General features: G+C 41.9%; 1 protein-coding gene across 2 annotated transcripts in view; it reads left to right on the plus strand.

The window, feature by feature from the left end:
- KIFAP3 (kinesin associated protein 3) overlaps window positions 1-16,866 on the plus strand; it is a 65,845-nt gene continuing 48,979 nt past the window's right edge. For both annotated transcript variants that reach the window (XM_051806154.1, XM_051806145.1), the window contains exons 1-10: window positions 1-152; window positions 4,769-4,900; window positions 6,096-6,250; window positions 7,375-7,430; window positions 7,923-8,064; window positions 9,202-9,301; window positions 10,064-10,188; window positions 10,657-10,755; window positions 11,456-11,634; window positions 13,751-13,913. In XM_051806154.1, coding sequence (XP_051662114.1) covers window positions 121-152; window positions 4,769-4,900; window positions 6,096-6,250; window positions 7,375-7,430; window positions 7,923-8,064; window positions 9,202-9,301; window positions 10,064-10,188; window positions 10,657-10,755; window positions 11,456-11,634; window positions 13,751-13,913 — 1,183 coding nt within the window. In that variant the 5' untranslated portion in view covers window positions 1-120. The remainder of the gene's footprint in view (window positions 153-4,768; window positions 4,901-6,095; window positions 6,251-7,374; window positions 7,431-7,922; window positions 8,065-9,201; window positions 9,302-10,063; window positions 10,189-10,656; window positions 10,756-11,455; window positions 11,635-13,750; window positions 13,914-16,866) is intronic.

The following is a 16,866-nucleotide window of genomic DNA, read 5'->3' on the forward strand; positions in this document are numbered from 1 at the left end:
GGCGCGCCGGGGCGGGGCGGGGCGGGGCTCGCGCTCTCCCTGGTAACGAGCGCCGCGCGCGGGGCCGCGCCCTGCCCGGGCCGCCCCCCCACGGCCCTTCACGGCCCCCGCACCGCCGCCATGCAGGGCGAGGACGCCCGATACCTCAAGAGGTAACCGCGGAGGGCGGCCGGGCGTGCTGCGGGAGGGCTGGGAAGGGGACCGTGGGGCTCGGGTTGTGCTGGGAGGGGGCGGTGCACGGTGCGGGTACGGGGTGGGAGACGCAGGTGCCGCAGGGTGTTGCGAGGGGGCGGATGGGAGCTTGTGGTTGGGGGAGTACGAGGGAGCCGAGGGCGTGGGACTGAAGGTGTTTTAGCCTGTGCGGGGGGGGGTGAGTGGGGCGTGGTGGGTTGGGGGGCAAGAAGGGGCTGTGGGGGGGGGTGATGGCGTGTGGGGCTGAGGCTTTTTGGTGGGGGCTGAGTGAGGGCTTGGGCTGCGGGCAGGTGATGGGGTGTGTGGCAGAGGTGTTGCTGATGGCACTGGGGTCTGGCTTGGAGGATGGATGGGAGGTTATGGGTGAGGAGGTGAGTACGGAGTGTGTTTTGAGAGGGGAGGTCATGAGGTGGGTGGAGGGTACTGGGGGTGAAGAGTGGCTGGTTTAGAAACTGGCTGGAGGTTGTGGTGTGAGGTGTAAGGTGCTCGGTTTGGGAACGGGAGATAGATTTGTTTAGGCAGCCCCCCCTCAGCCTGCCCCAGAGTGGTGGGCAGGAGACTTGGGTGAGGACTGGGAGGTTGGGTTAGGGATGAGTGAAGTTTATGGAGTGTAGGAGGAGTGGTGAGACGGGTCCTGGTTCAGGGAAGGTGGTAGTTTGAAGGGATGCTCTGGTTTGAGGAAGGCTGTGGTGGCATTTTAGGCTGTACATTTGGGGTGTACTGAGGTGGCAGCAAGCCGGGAGGAGAATAGATGCTATTAGGAGATGAGTGGGGAGGGTTTGTGGGTATTAAGGGTTGGGATGGGGCAGGTGGCTGGGTCAGGGGTGGGATAACAGGCAGTAAGGCCAGGTTCAGGGAGCAGCTGGGAGAGATTAACTGATTTGGAGGAGATGTTGGAGCATGCCTTGGCAGATTGGGAGGGAGAGGTAATAGGATGGGATGAACAGAATAGTTTGGGAATTAGGATGGAACTGAGAGGTAGCTATGGTATATAAAGTGTATGATCTGGGTTTGATGCTAAAGAGGTGATGAATGAATGGTGCCTTTATCTGTCTATTTGGCAGTGAGACCAGTCAGCCTAAATAACAGGGCCTGAGCTGGCAACTGTTAGATCTCTGTCAGTTTTATCAGAGCAAAAGTGAATAAATCCCAGAAGATGCCAGACCATGTAGGCCTCTGTTCAGACGTGATATGTGAGCAATGTCACTTCCTGTGGTCGTGCAGGTGATTTTCATCACTTCTTGAATCCTGTGGAGTTCCTGGCTCTCTCTTTTTTTTTTACACTTCCTTTCCAGTTCTTAGTATTTGCAGAAGTTGCTGTTTAGGCTGTCTAGGTTTTGCTTTTTTCCCCCCTCTTAAGGCACATATTAAGATACATAATTAGAAACGGTGTGGGGGGGAAAAACCTCTTGATAATATTTGAACATTAGTTCTGTCATTTGTTTGCTGTAATGAGGAAAAATCAAATGTCCACCTTTAATTAAGTAAATAGATGTAACTTTAGAGTAGTGCCTGTTTTTAGCCTTGCATGTTCAGTTTGTGCCATCTTTTGTGGTTTTGGAGGAATCCTTGTTTTGTAGTCATCCCTGCAACAAGTGTAGTTTTCTCTCTTTTCTGGGAGCACAAACCAAAAAATATCTGCTGTGACTGGGCTAGTGTGCAAGTCTGGTGCTCTTCTGATCCCTATTTCCCTTTGTCATCCTCCATGAGCACTCCCCCTCCCATCAAGTCTGACTTGCTGGGATTTGTTACTGCATTTTCAGCGTTACCCACATGTGCAATTTGTCCCACTTTAATTAGAATAGTTTGGGGTTGCTTTTTCCCTCTGAAGGAATTAGTTAATAAAGGATATTAACCCTTGATCTTTGATTCTGTGAGCTCAGCTAACGCAGCTTTTGTCTGTAGAAAAGGCCTTTCTCTTTTAAACCTTGAACAGAACTGGGTTCTTGTTGACAAAGCAAGCAGTGAAGTGAAAGGATGGGCTGATATGCATGAGAGCTCCCTGGTGCAGTGCTGCTTCTACCAGTTATAGTAATGTCTGCATTTTTAAATGTTTTATGAAGTGACTTACGGACTTAGGATGTGCAAAAAAAATCAGTAAAGTAAATGTTTGTTGATTTGAGGGTGGAGGAGGGGTTGTTTCTATAAATAAAGATATTTTTTTGTGATGCTGACAGTCTGAATGGGGTGTTTTCCAAATGAAAAACAACTTCAGTGGCTGGGTAGTATATTTTAGTGTAGGTCCTCAAGCATTTCACAAGGTAAGATTTTTTGGAGAGGGAACTTGAATGTGTATTGATTTGTGACTTGATTAGCTCAGAAATAGCTTGAGCAGCGAGGGTGTTTGTCAGTGGGAGAGGGCAGAAAATCTCTGCAGCTGTAAGTTTCTCAGCTTATCCATCTGTCCCTCTTAAGGAAAAAATTAAATATGGGAAATGCTAAAACCGTTTAAGCAGTCTTAGGCTAAGGCTCTGCTCCTTGCTAAGCTCATCAGTGGTTTACTGGTGCCAAAAAGAGAAGGTTTCACTCCTTCCTCTTTATCCCTTATCATAGATAAGAAATATTATTCCTTTTCTGTAAAGCACTGTCACACATTGAAAAACTTCTGCCCAAAACATGAAGAGTGTCCTGTTGGATTGCTGGAATTGTCTAAAAGGGTTTGACAAGCCCTCATGCTGAACCCCAAGGTGACTCTCAGGAGCAGGGGAATCATGGGAAGATCTAATCCTTTTGGGAATGATGAGCTGTTAGCTCAGCTTATTTCTTGTAAAACTCTGCCAGGCTCCTTCAGGCCCACTTATTCTCTACCCATCCTTTCCTTTATATCTGTAAATATTGCTAAGCTGTCACTTACCAGAGGTTTGACTGTCAGGGGTGGTTGCAGTTGTGATCTCCTGGTAGGTCTGAATATATCAGAAATATATTTGTGAGTGTGGAGTGAGAGCTGGATTCTTTTGAAATGAATTTGCTGTAAGTTTTCTGCCATGCAAGTTTGGACCTCATGAAAACAGAGAGCATACTGTAATGAAGCATCTGCTTCAAGGTGCTGTCAAAGGGAAAAAAAATCAGTTCTTCAAAATATCTCAGGTCATAATGGAGTTCTGCTGCAATCTCGTGGAAGATGTTGCTCTTTAGCAGTGAGATATATTTGTTTGCCCTATAGCTTTATGTCCTTGTAGTTGAACTGGACATTTCCCACAGCAGACCTTTCTGTGGTTTGTGAGGTTTTTGGGCAACTGTATCTCAAGACAAAGGTATTTTTTGCAGTTGTCTTTGGCATAAAGGAAAGTGGCCTCCTTAGTAGCTGGGTGGATGGAGACACACATTTCAAACATTTTCTGATGAGAGTGGTTACCCTGCAGGCTGCATCTGGATTTGCTAACATTTCCAGCTCTTTGAGGTTGAAGTAGTTTTCCCTGATCTGATTGACCCAATTCCATAGTTAGCTGCTGTCTCATTTGTGCCATAGCCTGCTGCTGTCCCATGGATGCTGATAAAACTGCGGGTGAAGCCACCTGTAATTCTGTTTATTGGCATGCTCTGTCTGAAAAACCCAAAACCCCAAAGCAAACAAACACCCCCACCACCACTCCAAAAACCAAACCTGCATTTTAGAGGTGTTTTTAATCTGCAGTGTTTTAGCAGCCTTGTTTATGGGGTGACTGAACAGACTGGATTGGCAATACCAAGTGGAAAAGGGACAAGTATCAGTGTTACCACCAAAGAAGAGATTTGTAACTGTATTCTCTGGATGTGGTTCTGCCATTGCTTGAATCCAGGAACAATGTGTATCTTTATGGCCTATTGTGCATGCCCTGTCCTCAGGGCTCTTCTATCTCTGTGTGGCATAAAGAGTTGCTGGCAAGGAGGAGAGAGCAGGACAGGCCCTTTTGTCATTGACATACCCATCCATATCCTGGAGAATACTTTTTCAAGATGTCTGTAGCTAGAGAAAGGCAGGTAGGCTTGATTTATACTGATTGATGGCAGCTGTTGATCTTGTATTCAAGCCTGGCAAAGACACAAGGAGGTGAAGAACAGGAGCAAGAAGGTGTGTGCTTCAGGAGAGAACAGTTAATTTGAAATTTGAATAGTTTGTAATTCAATCTTGGTAGATTTTAAACTGTTAGGAGTTAGCCAAGAGAGTGACCAAAAAAATCTGTTTTTAAATGACTGCACTAAATCAATGCCATTAGACAAAGGTTTGTCAATACTGACAAGGTAATGGGGAATCCACTGGGAAATTCACCTCCTCGATGAAATGTATTTTTTTTCCTCACTGTAGTTCCTTAACAGAGCTGAGCAATGTGGAACAGGTTAAACCTTTGATTTCTTTTCTTAACTTCATTTCTGTGCCTGAGGCTTGACCAGTGACTTGGATGTGTCTGTATGCACTAGAGGCAGTGTGCCCTGCCACTAGGCTTTGGTACTGAGGTGTGAAATGAAATATAGTGGAAGGAGAGCAGGGCTTGAGTTTAGTGTCTGAATAGAACAGGAGACAGGTCATTGTTACTGATTTCTGGTGTGTTTTCTGAGCTTTAAATTTAAACTAATCCTCTTTTTTTCTTTATGGCAGGAAGGTAAAAGGAGGCAACATAGATGTGCACCCATCAGAGAAAGCCCTCATTGTCCACTATGAAGTGGAAGCAACAATTCTGGGAGAGTTGGGAGACCCCATGCTGGGGGAACGCAAGGAATGCCAGAAAATGTAAGGTCATAGCAAGATCTGATAGTTTTTTCTGGCTTTCACAGTTATGGATTCAATAACTCAAAACTATCAACCGCCTCTAAGAAATAGTAGGTTTTAATCTTTATAAAACTTAGTGCTGGGTTTCAGAGCCAGAAAGTAACATGTGCCTGGGAAGGTTAACATCTGAAACACATGTTGTACACTAGTTTTCACCCGTGTATTTTAAGGTGTTTTGTAAAGAAAAGGGATTACTCCCATTTTACGTGATCGGCACTTGAGACAGAGAAAAGTGAAGTGATTCCTGCTCAAATGATAGTTCCTGTTGGAGCAAGTAATACTGTTGAACTTCCTGCCAGCCTTATGCTGCAGCTGTTTGCTCTCCTGTTGTTTTGATCTGCCTCCCCACTAATGAATTCACTGCAGTAACTGCATTTTATTTTTGCCTGGTGTTTTCTTTTAAGAGCAGTAAAACATTTACCATGCAAAAAGCCCAGAGAATTATCATATTTGTTTCCAAGCTGCAAGTTTGGATTTTTTCTAGAATCATGGAATCATTAAGGTTGGACAAGACCTTGTGTGAGTGCACAGAAGAAGAATAATTGAAGAAAAAAAGAGAATCCTTAAGTTGTCTCAAATTCTTAAAGATACTGGAAGTGTTGATCTGTTTTCAGAGGGATCAGCATAACTTGCATCTGTGATGTGGTGGAATTCCATTTTTGATCCATCCTATTGTTAGTGCCCACAGAGATTTCTTACTGCTCACTGCTTGTGGACCTGGGTGCAGCTCTACCAGAGCTATGGGAGGCTCCAGGCACTGCAAAGGAACTTTCCTGTGCAGTCAACACCCAGAACTGTTTCTCATTTTGGACTTGTTTTTGTGTGCAGTACTCCTTTGTGGTCCTGTGCACTGTTTTTGGGTATATTGCAAATCAATTACTGTCTTTAGTGTCTGTTTAGAGATGGTTGTAAGGGATCTGTTCAGACAGCTGCATTTAATGTTGCACTTGAAGGCTGATGGACAGTTATGCTCTGTCAAATCTGTTTGGCAGTCAGTTGCCATTTGGAGTTCAGAGAGCCACCACTTAGACAGGCACAGGCATGAGGTGTACCAGGATCCTTTCTGCTTTGAGAAATTCATGACTGTGTAAACATAATCAAAGAACTGAAGATAAGTCTCTTTTCAGTTTTTAATTTTTTTTTGTCTGTGTTGCAGCATTCGGCTGAAGAGTCTTAATGCAAATACAGACATTGGTTCCCTGGCTCGAAAGGTGGTTGAAGAGTGCAAGCTCATTCACCCCTCCAAACTTGGGGAGGTAGAACAGCTGCTTTACTACCTGCAGAACCGCAGAGATGCCTCAGCAGGAAAAGGTAAATAACACAGGCACAAAGTAGCTTGGGGCTGGGGTGCTTCAGCCTTGGGCAGCTACTGGGTGGGGTTTTCCTGGCTGAGATCCTGACTTGCTTGATGGCCGAGTTCTCTGGAGACAATGACAGTGAGGAAGGTGTATAGTTTTATCACACTTGGAAAAATTACCATCTTGCAATGAGATTTGAGGAAATGATCTTTTTAACAATGAAAGTTTACTGTTTTGGTAAAACTTAGTATTGATGGTTCTTACAGGCTGCCTTCAGCTTTAGCAGGATTGAGAGGTGCAGGTTCTGCTATTTGGTGCAGCTTCTTCATGTTGAATCTGCACTCACAGTGACATCAAAGGACTATTTGAGGATCTTCCTAGAAGAACTCTGTCAGCACCTATTGCAAGGGTAGATAGGATTCCTGGGCTGAATTTGCAGTTCTGTAAAGCTGGAGAGAAGAGTTTCAGAGAACTGAAAGCTGAAAAGCTTTGGTACAGTGTAGCAGACAGCTTGGGGTATTTCTGTCATCTTGTCATCTTAAGTTCCTGGCATCTTGGTGGTCCTATTTATACCTTAAACTTTATCCTCAGTGAACAGTTTCATATTTAACATCAGATCCTGTGCAACCTTATGGTTATCTTACAAACTATGATTTCTTGCAACCATGAAATGGTGAGCTTTGTTCTCAGGTTCTTATCTTTATGAGACAAGTTTAAAAGAAAAATTAATGTTTTATGTATGCTTTGATTGTAACTCCTTTGGGTGGTTTACCCTCTTTTATTCTGTCTGCATATCTTGGTGTATCACAGGGTACAGGCAAATCAAAGCTGCCAAGGTATCTCGGTGTGGAAGTGAGTGTTGTCACTCTGGGCTTGCACTGAGGTTTATTACCCTTGGTCCCCCCAGCTGAGGGGGCTGTAAGTGATCCTTTAGTCTGAGTTGCCAAAACTCATCTGAGGGTCTGCTTTGCTCCCTGTGGGCTGTTCAGCTTCAGAAACCTGACATACCTGTGTTAGTCTGACAGGTCAGCTTGATTTAACCAGGATGCTTAACCAGATGATTTAACCAGAACACTGGGTATGTTTTTCATCTGTGAATGTTGTAATGTAACTGCATCCATGTCTTTTTCTTTATAGAAAAGAAAGAGAAATCCAGTAAGCCAAAAGATCCACCCCCATTTGAAGGAACAGAGGTAAATATTGGTGTTAAAAGAGAAATGCAAACCCCATGTGCTGCGTCAGTAAGCAGTTATAAAAGGGGAGAGGAAATGCTGAATTCTTGGGTTTTTTTGCTTCTTGTTTTTTAAACAAAGAGCTTGGTTTGGAAATAATGCACAATGGAAAAAAATTATCTCCATAAAGGGTAAAATATTTGACTTGCACACTGGCCCCTCCAAGTATAGCGCTCAGCGGGACAGCGAGTGGGGTCTGGAACGTCGGACAGGACTCAGGGAGTCGTGTCTGAGCATCCTTTGTTTTTAGTAATTAAATCTTCTCAGATTTCCTGGTGTTCATTGGCAGTGATTCTGGATGTGTTGAGTTTTTTTCAACTTGTATTTTATTTTTTTCCTAAGATCTTAACTCCAAGCTGTGGGCTCTTTTGTCTCGTGGTTGAGTAACGCTGTGATTGATGGTGTTGAATTGCCATCTCTCTCTGTGAAACCCTTGCTTGTGACTGCTTTCAGATTGATGAAGTTGCCAATATCAATGACATGGATGAGTACATTGAGCTACTGTATGAGGACATTCCTGACAAGGTGCGTGGCTCTGCCCTCATCCTGCAGCTGGCCAGGAATCCTGATAATTTGGAAGAGCTGCTTATAAATGGTAATTTTAAAACCCAGTGGTAACGTCTCTTAATATTGTGCTGTTAATTTTGTGGTGCTTTCTTTTCAAGGGAGAAGTAGTTCACCTTTAGTTTGGGTTTTCTCTAGTCTGAAAAGCTCTGTTTCTCCATACATGTCAAAGCCCAGTTGGATCTCTACAAATGTGTGCTGCTCAGATTGTTCTTAGATGGGCCTAACACTGAAGTCTTCCTGCCCTCAATAAACTTCAGCTGTTTTTTCTCATCTTAGCTATTTTGATGCTAAATTAACTTCAGCTGGCATTACTGCTAGAGATGAGGCTGTATTGTTGTATCCTGTAGATCAGAAAACTTGCTTTGAAAAGGGGATTTGCTTGCTGACATAAGTTAATTTTGTAATTTTTTTTCCTTGCCCCTTTTGTCTCTTTTGCTGAGCCCTTATACCCTCTCATTCCTCAAGTAAATGATGACTTCAGTACATGCCCATCCTGCAGTGTCAGCAAGCAAGATGGAATGGGAGGGGAATGGTGAGCCATCAAATAATGGCTTATCCCCAGTGAGTTGTTGCAAATATTTGTGCCTGATGTTCCCAGTTGCTGCTGTTCTCATTCTGATCATGTAACGTGGTGTGTGTGAACAGGGACTAGATGGGGAAGGTGAATGGAAAAGTGAGGTGAAATAAGACAAGAAGAAATATAAACTGAATTGTTACATAATATGAAGTTGATTCAAGGGAAAAAATAAATAGGAAGGTGGATAAGAAATACTGTCTGTCAAGGTAGACTGTAAAGGGGATTTGAAAGTGAAAATTGTGTTTCAGACAGGGGATACAATGTAGTATGGAACAGACAGCTGGCAGAGGCCACAAGATCTGAAGGCTGGTGGTATCTCAGATGACTTCAGTGTTTGGTTGCAGTTTCCTTGTCTGTTGCCATCTCTCAGGGTTTGTGACAGGATGACCAGCCAGGGTACTCCCTATTTTCGTGTTGTCTCCAAACAGAATTTGTGAGCAGTGGTACATGGTAAAGTGAGATACCTGTGAAAATCTTCCACTAGAAAACTGATAGGTGTAGAATAAGGTGTATTCAAATTCTGAGGCTCACAAGACAAAAGGAGGGAGGTGAAATGCTGATGCTCATCTAAATCTTGTTTCACTTCAGAAACTGCCCTGGGTGCATTGGCCAGAGTGCTGAGAGAAGACTGGAAACAAAGCATCGAACTGGCTACCAACATAATTTATATTTTCTTCTGCTTTTCAAGGTGAGTGCAGAGTCCCTGTATATAGGGACATAAGGAACTTAGCTCTGCTTAGTGGCTTTTCATTTGTTTTCTGTGCTGCAAAACTTCACTGAAACAGGGAAAAAAATTGCTGAGTCAAAAATACACTTGTGCCTCAATTTTATCACTTCCAGCAAAAAGAACCCTCATGGTCAGGCAGGGTGTGAGGGAGCTGGGAAGAAACTAATAAGGATTCTGATCCATAGTTTCCTGTCAGAAATAAAAGGTGGCTGAGCTGCCACCTGTGATTTCCATCAGCATTCCTACAGGGCAGAAATGGTATTCAAAACCAAAGCGAGTGCTTGCTCCTAGTTAGCTATGCCAGTGTTTCAGCATACCCTGCCTAGAAATAACTCAAATGGAATTTGCATTGCAACTTGATTTTAGATCTCTGCTGTGGATCTGGTGAGTAGAGGGTGTTCTGAAGCACTTACAGTGTGGAAAGCAGGGCTGATTGGAAAACATTTTCCTTTACGCATGAAAACTGGAATGCGTTTTTATTTTGACTTGGAACAACAAACTGTTCCTTGCCCTTCTACAAGTCAGAAAAAATATTGGTGTTTTCAGGAATTGTTCTTGTTTTAAAAAAATTTTCCAATAGAGAAGTATTATAATGGGGCAAACAGTAAATGCCTTTTTTAATACTTCATGTGCTGCAGTGTTGGGTCGTTGCTACCACTGATGTCAAAACGGGAATGGGGTTGTTTGCATTTATTCCTCACAAGTGTTATTTCTTCAATGTAGTTTTTCTCAATTTCATGGAATTATCACACACTACAAAATTGGAGCTCTGTGTATGAATATCATAGACCATGAACTGAAGAGACATGAACTTTGGCAGGAAGAACTTGCTAAAAAGAAGAAAGCTGATATCCTTTTGATGTTCTGGGGTAGCTTGATGGCTTCTAATTTGTCTTGATTACTGGTATTGGATTGTATGAGATGAGTATACTGCAACTTCTGTTGCAGTAGAATTTACTAGAAAGTGCAAAATATAAATGCAGATACAAAAAAGACCACGAGTGAGGAGTTTGGCATCCTGAAGAGGTTAAACTGAAGTTACTAAAAGCAACACAAGAAAAATAATGTTTTATTTTATCAGCAGTATGTCTTAGGAACATTTGTGCTGCCTATTGAGATGTAATACATCCAGGGCTAGAAGGAAAGAAAAATCATGCCCTAGATTACAGGTGTAGCAGGCTGTTGCTCAGGTAGTGTCTTGACACTGGCTATTGCATACATCTCTTGCTTTTTACTTGATTCAGTAACACTTCAGAGGACATTAATCATCTGGACTGTGTAACTTTTCTTTAAACTCCTTAACTTCTGCAATTCACTTGATGAAGATCCTGAAAATCAAACCCTGAAAAAGGACTATGAGAAAACTTATAAGAAATACAAAGGGCTGGTTGTCAAGCAGGAACAGCTCCTCAGAGGTACCAAATCCAAATAGCAAATTATTTCTTTGTTGGTAAATGTGGCTAAGGGATTCTATTGGATTCTTGTTTATAAAGAGGATGCCTTAAACATACTGAACGTGGGGATGAATGTGAAAAGAGCATTGCCAAAGAACAGGGAGAAGATGAGTACTAAATCAGATTGTTTGACACTATGCTAACAGTTTTAGAAGTGGTTTGTCAGTCTTAGAGGAAGAGTAGCAAAAGTGATCCACTCAGCTTTTCTTTGCTCGTGATGTTAGTTTGGCAGGAGTTGAGTATTTTGGTTTTGTACGTTTGATTTGGGGTTTTTTGACTTTTCCTAACTTAGCCTGTATCTGACTCAAGTTGAATGGATTTCGTTTCCAGTTTTTGTACTAAAATACACTTAATGTTAGACTGAGATTGTCTGAGTGGCAAACCTTTCCTGAGAAGGGCTTTTTAATGATTCCTATCAGAATGGTAATAAAAAAAAATAGCTTCTAGTGATCCTAATTTTTATTTTTTTCAAAACCACTATTAGAACTAATGCTTTCTAAACAGGAATAAAAGGCATTCCTGGTAGTTTCCTTCAAAATACGTTGGGAAGGGAGCAGAATGCTGCTGAAGGTCTTGTTTTCAGCACTTACTTTGTATACAGAGACTTGTTTATTTCTGTTGTCTTTGATCTCTTGGTCTGATTTATGTTGACCTTTGTTAGTTGCCATTTACCTGCTCCTAAACCTTGCTGAGGACACTCGCATTGAGCTGAAGATGAGAAACAAGAACATTGTCCATATGCTGGTGAAAGCACTGGATCGGGATAATTTTGAGCTGCTTATCCTCGTTGTAACTTTCCTGAAGAAACTCAGCATTTTTATGGAGAACAAAAATGATATGGTAAGGCTTGTGGCACTCTGCTGCAATGCTGGAAGGGTTGGGGTTCTGAAAGTTTCATGTGGGTGGAGGGAAGAGGGAGACATCTGTCTTCACCCTAAATATCTCTAACACTGTTTATCCAGCACAACGTCCAGTCATGTCACATGGCAAACATTTTTGAAGAACTGTCATACCAAACACAGAACATGATACATGAAATTCCAGATTTTGAAGCCAACACCACATAGTCTTCTAATACCCCCACTTGTGGTGACACCAATGATCTTGCCCCCAAATTATGCTTTTTTGACAACATATTATTGTCTCTGCCATGTGTTGTTTTGGAAAGAGAGGTGGTTGTCCTTATGGAGCTTGCTGGATGAGTTCACTTGTTTCCCAGGTCAGTTTGGTCTTCAAAGGCACCCTCTCAACTGTTCCTTCATACTACCAGCAATTTCTGAGAACAGAGGCAGTGGTATTCTTCATAAGCCTTTTTTTTAGAGAAGTCTTACACTTCTGAAACTCTGGCATGATTTTTTTTGTGACTTTAAGCTCTAGCCAAGTGTCTCCTTTACTGATCTTTTAATAGATACACGATTTCACTTCTGTGCCTTTATGCCAATGGCGTTACATGAAAATGATAAATTTTCTGTATCCAAGAGGTAATCTGAGATTAATGGTACATGTGGATTGTGAGATGAAAAGATCTGTTTAAAAGGAATAGTGAATTAATTGCTTTGTTACTGGAACTGTGCGCTGAACACTGCAGACAAGAGGTATCTCCCTTATTTATATAAGGGACTGTATTAAGAAATTAAGAATTAGCTCTGCAGCCCTCTGATTTGCTGGCCCACTCTCTACATTCCATTGAATTTATTTTATTGCAGAGAGTTTTAATAGTTTTGGAAAGGTTTGTATGTTCTAGGTCAGGTGTGTGAGCATTCCTTACGGATAATAAAGATGATACATTTTTCTCCACAGTATTATTAAGGAAAGCTACCAATGAAGGAGGAGGTGTTCTGATATTTATATTGGACAATAGTACAAAGATGTCAAAGGCCAAATGAACACAGATTAGTTGTGCAGCACCTGATTCTGAGTAAAACTGAATAATCCATGTGTATTTATAGTACATTCTTTCCTGTGGTATTCAAGTGCCATATTAAAGTCAAAGCAGTGAGGTAGGAGTTGTTGCTATCTGATTGTCTTTGATCAAAGCCATCCAGTCAGTTGTTTGGTTATTGCACTGTGCTGTTTGGGGAGAGCTGAGTTTCTTTTCTTAGTGTTATTCTGTGTGTATTTATAACTGGAAGACCAGTTACATACGTGCAGAAGTCTGAAGAAAGCAAAGTAATTTTGTGTGCTTCCTTCTGGCCAAAGAAGGATCTGGGAAACAAAAAATGAATGCATTAAAAGATTATGTCAAAAAAAAAGCAGAGAAATGTTGCTTAGAACACGATAAAAACTTTCTGAAGTCTTGCCAGTCAATGCTCAGATGTCTTTTCTGGCTGGTAAAGTGAACATGATCTCAGGAACTGATACCACTTCTCAGTTCCTGGATTCCACTTTTTAATTTGGGAGTGATACATGTTTCAAGATGACTTTCATGCTTTTATTAAATTAACACACAGGGCAACATGCCTCTTCTGAGAGCACATGCAAACTTCTGTCTAGGGGTTCATTTGAAATTCATAATGAAAAGTCTCAGATTCTCTTTGGATGCCAATTTTCTGTCTTTCTTAGTTGGGTCTCTCTTTGACTCTAATGGCAGTTGCTCCAGGGTTGCTTGTGTTTAAATTTAAATGAGTTCTCCCACCCCAATCTAGTTTTGCAAGTGATGTCTTCACCACATTCTTGCAGTATTCCAACTGTGAGGAATATTTCCAAGACATCTGAACTGCTTGGTTGAAAAAACGTTTTTAATCAACATTTCCCAGTAACCCAATCTAGAAGACTTGAACCACAAAGGCATAAGCAAAACTACTTCAGATGGAAATGCATTGACAGTCACTATTATGGCTACAAATTGGATTTGTATTTGCATACACATGCTTGTGAATATATAACATGCTGAGAAGGCTTTTATATTGAAGACAAAGTTTGGGTGGATTATGGATTTTTTTTTCTTGATACACAGGTTGAAATGGATATTATTGAAAAACTTGTGAAAATGGTACCTTGTGAACATGAAGACCTGCTGAATATCACTCTTCGACTCTTATTAAACCTCTCCTTTGACACAGGCCTGAGAAGTAAAATGGTACATGTTGGTTTGCTTCCCAAACTCACTGCACTTCTAGGTATGTTTTCTTTTGATCTAACACAGACATTCCAGCAGGGGCAGTGAAGCTGTTTACATCATGATGTGCTGTGCCTAAAAGTTGCTACATCATATTTGTCTGCCAAGGCACTTCCTCACTAATCCCAACTTTTTAGCATTCTCATCATCTTGTCAGATGCAGGATTAAAGGGAAATTTAAAATAATGTGATTTCCAGTGGATTTATTCCTAGGTTCTTTTAAAATGTTGAATGAGTCTTCTGGTCTTTAAAAAAAACTTCAATAGCTCCCTGAAAACTGTGTGATGTTTGTAATTTTGAAGGAGCACCCAGGAAAAATAGGCAGCACCTTCACAGAGCTTAGCTGATGGAGATACAAGCTATATATACATGTGTGTATATATATATAAATATACATAATTTTTTAAATGAAGCTTGATACTTGTAACTTTAATTGTCTGAACAAATCAGAACTTTCCCAGCCTTATCAGCTCCACCTCTGAGCAGTACTGATTTTTAGACTTACAGCTTGGCAGTCTGTAACTTGTGTTAAGATCACGTGAGTACACTGGTTACAAGGGAAACTTTCTGTTGTCTGTAGGGGAAAGCCATGGAGACAATAAGGAGTTTGGAAGGAGCAGAGGGTAGTCCAGTTTGATCACTGTTGTATGCTGGAGTTCTAAGGAGGGAGTTTTTATTGCTCCTTGTGTGTTCTTTGGCTGATACTACCTAGAGGCCACTCTGGTAGATATACTAAATTTTTAGCAGGATTTGGCTCTAAGGATTGCTGAGTGGGAATAGAGGATCTTGTTTTCTGGAGCCCTAAGTGTGTGAAACACTGATGCAAGACGTTGCTAAGACATTTTCTGAAATATGTTGGACTTGGCATGTGCTAAAGCCAGTGCAGATGGTGGATCCAGATATTGTTTGGAACAAGGGGAATGCGACAGTGAATCTATGATGAGCTTTCTCCCCTAGCTTTGTATAGTCTTTTAAAATGGTTTGCCTCCTCAGTTCTACCTTCAACCTCAACATGGCCTTATTGCTGTTCAGTGAATACCATGAAAGCTTACACTGCTTTGGAAACCTTACTTCTGTTGGTGATTAATACAACACCTACCTGATACATCCTGAAATGCCTCACATCTTTTTATGCTTTCTGCCCCACAACCATCTTTGCACTTGATATCCCCCTCTGGGCTGAGCTAGGAGGTTGAAAATTGACATTTGGAATCTCTCTTCTTAATGGTTTTTACCCTCAAGAAAATGTTATTTGGTAGTAAGTGAACTGAGAATTGGAAGCTGATGAGAAAATATATTTTCTCTCATTTAAGAGAGGGTCTGACTGGGTGGTTTGGTTCACCATGGGTTGTAAAGTTCTTGGAGCAGGAATTTGTCCCTTTCTTTTTTACCTATGGCAGCTAGTGCTGTGGTCTAAGGCTGGGGCTTCTGGGTGCTTGTCACCCCAGGAATGACAGGACACAAATCACTGAAGTTCCTGCTTCCAACAAGCATTCCCCATTTAATATTAGAGTCAGTCTGAATTCATCAGTTAAATATCTGCTTCCTAGTATTTGTTTCTAATGGGGAGAGGAGAATTGCTTTTCAAATGCCATTCTCCTGGAACTGTAAGTAGGCCTTTGTGGAAGGCTGTTCAGCTCAGAAGAACCAGCTGCCAAAATTGTATCTACAGCAAGTTCTACTGGTACTTCCACAAGGTGCACTTCCTGGTTTTTTTTCTTTCCTTGACTTGGAAGTCTTTCATCCTTTTTTTTTTCTCTTGCACAGAGACATGTGCTGTTTACCCCAGCTTCTCCCTGTAGAATTGCTTGATACTTATTTTGTAGTGTGCTGAGAAAGTGTAGGTAGAAATATTGTCTGTTACTTGTTTCTTTAAGCCATCTGTGTGATTTGTGAAACTTTTCTTGATACAGTGATTCAAGCAATTCGCAAATGCATCACTTTGGTGTCCTGTCTGAGGGAGGTCTGCAGCCTTAATACTAAGAAAATCGTGTGCCAGATGCCCCATTTATACAGATTTCTTGGGTCTTAAACAAGAAAGTTTAAGTCAGTACCTTCGGCTCACATTTGCAGGTCATCTCAAAGTGCTAACACAGCACAACAGCTGCTGACAAGTCACCATACAGCTCCTAATGCCAAGAGGTCAAGTTTGTTGACTCAGCCTACTGAAATTCAGCATTTGTGCAAGCTTTGCCTTTGAGTCTTTAGCACTGGGGTTTGAGACGAGTGTAAATTAAATGTAGTGGGTGTTTAAGGGGAGAACTGAGATGGCAAAGATGAAAGGTCAGGATTTGTCAGGCAATGGTTTAGGGCTCAGCACTGAGGTGGCTGCAGTTCTGGAAGATGTGCTGCTTTCCCAAGGGACACTTAAATGCTCTTAAAAGAGCAGGAAGGCCCTAAATGTAGGTGGAGTCTGAGGCAGAGGGGATGGACTGGCTTCTGCTGAGCTATTAGCAATGGAGTAAGTATGGATATAATGGAAAAGGACCATCTTCTTTCCATTGCACTCCAAAGTGTTGAGGCTGCTGTTGAAAGGATGGACATGAGAAATTCTGCTTAGTCTTGGTTTCTGTTTTAATTAGCTTTTTCTTTTTAATAGTGCCAGTGCCTGCTTCCCCATGTAGCTTTGCCAGTCAACACCACTTGCTAGTTTTCGTGGCTTCTCTTCACAAGTCTGAAGTATTGTATGTGACAAGACTCCTCTTGTGCCCTCCAGGCACCCAAATTAATCAACTGCAGCTGATCTTTGTTATACCCTAAATCTCAAAGAGCTTTGTGCAGCTGAGGGAAATTTGGCTTCAGACTTAGGATCAGAAGCTGGAGCAGTGCTTTGGAGGCCTTTGAGATACAATCTGCTGTATTCAGGTTCTTCCATATGTAAGCTGCTTGAGGAGGTATGAAAAGAGATTTTGTTGATTTGTGTGATTTCTGTTTTTTGAGAAAACCTTGTAAGT

This window comes from Manacus candei, unplaced genomic scaffold (assembly GCF_025592945.1).
Source record: "Manacus candei isolate 608988 ecotype Guabito, Panama unplaced genomic scaffold, ASM2559294v1 h1tg000005l, whole genome shotgun sequence".
NCBI classification, from domain to species: Eukaryota; Metazoa; Chordata; class Aves; order Passeriformes; family Pipridae; genus Manacus; species Manacus candei.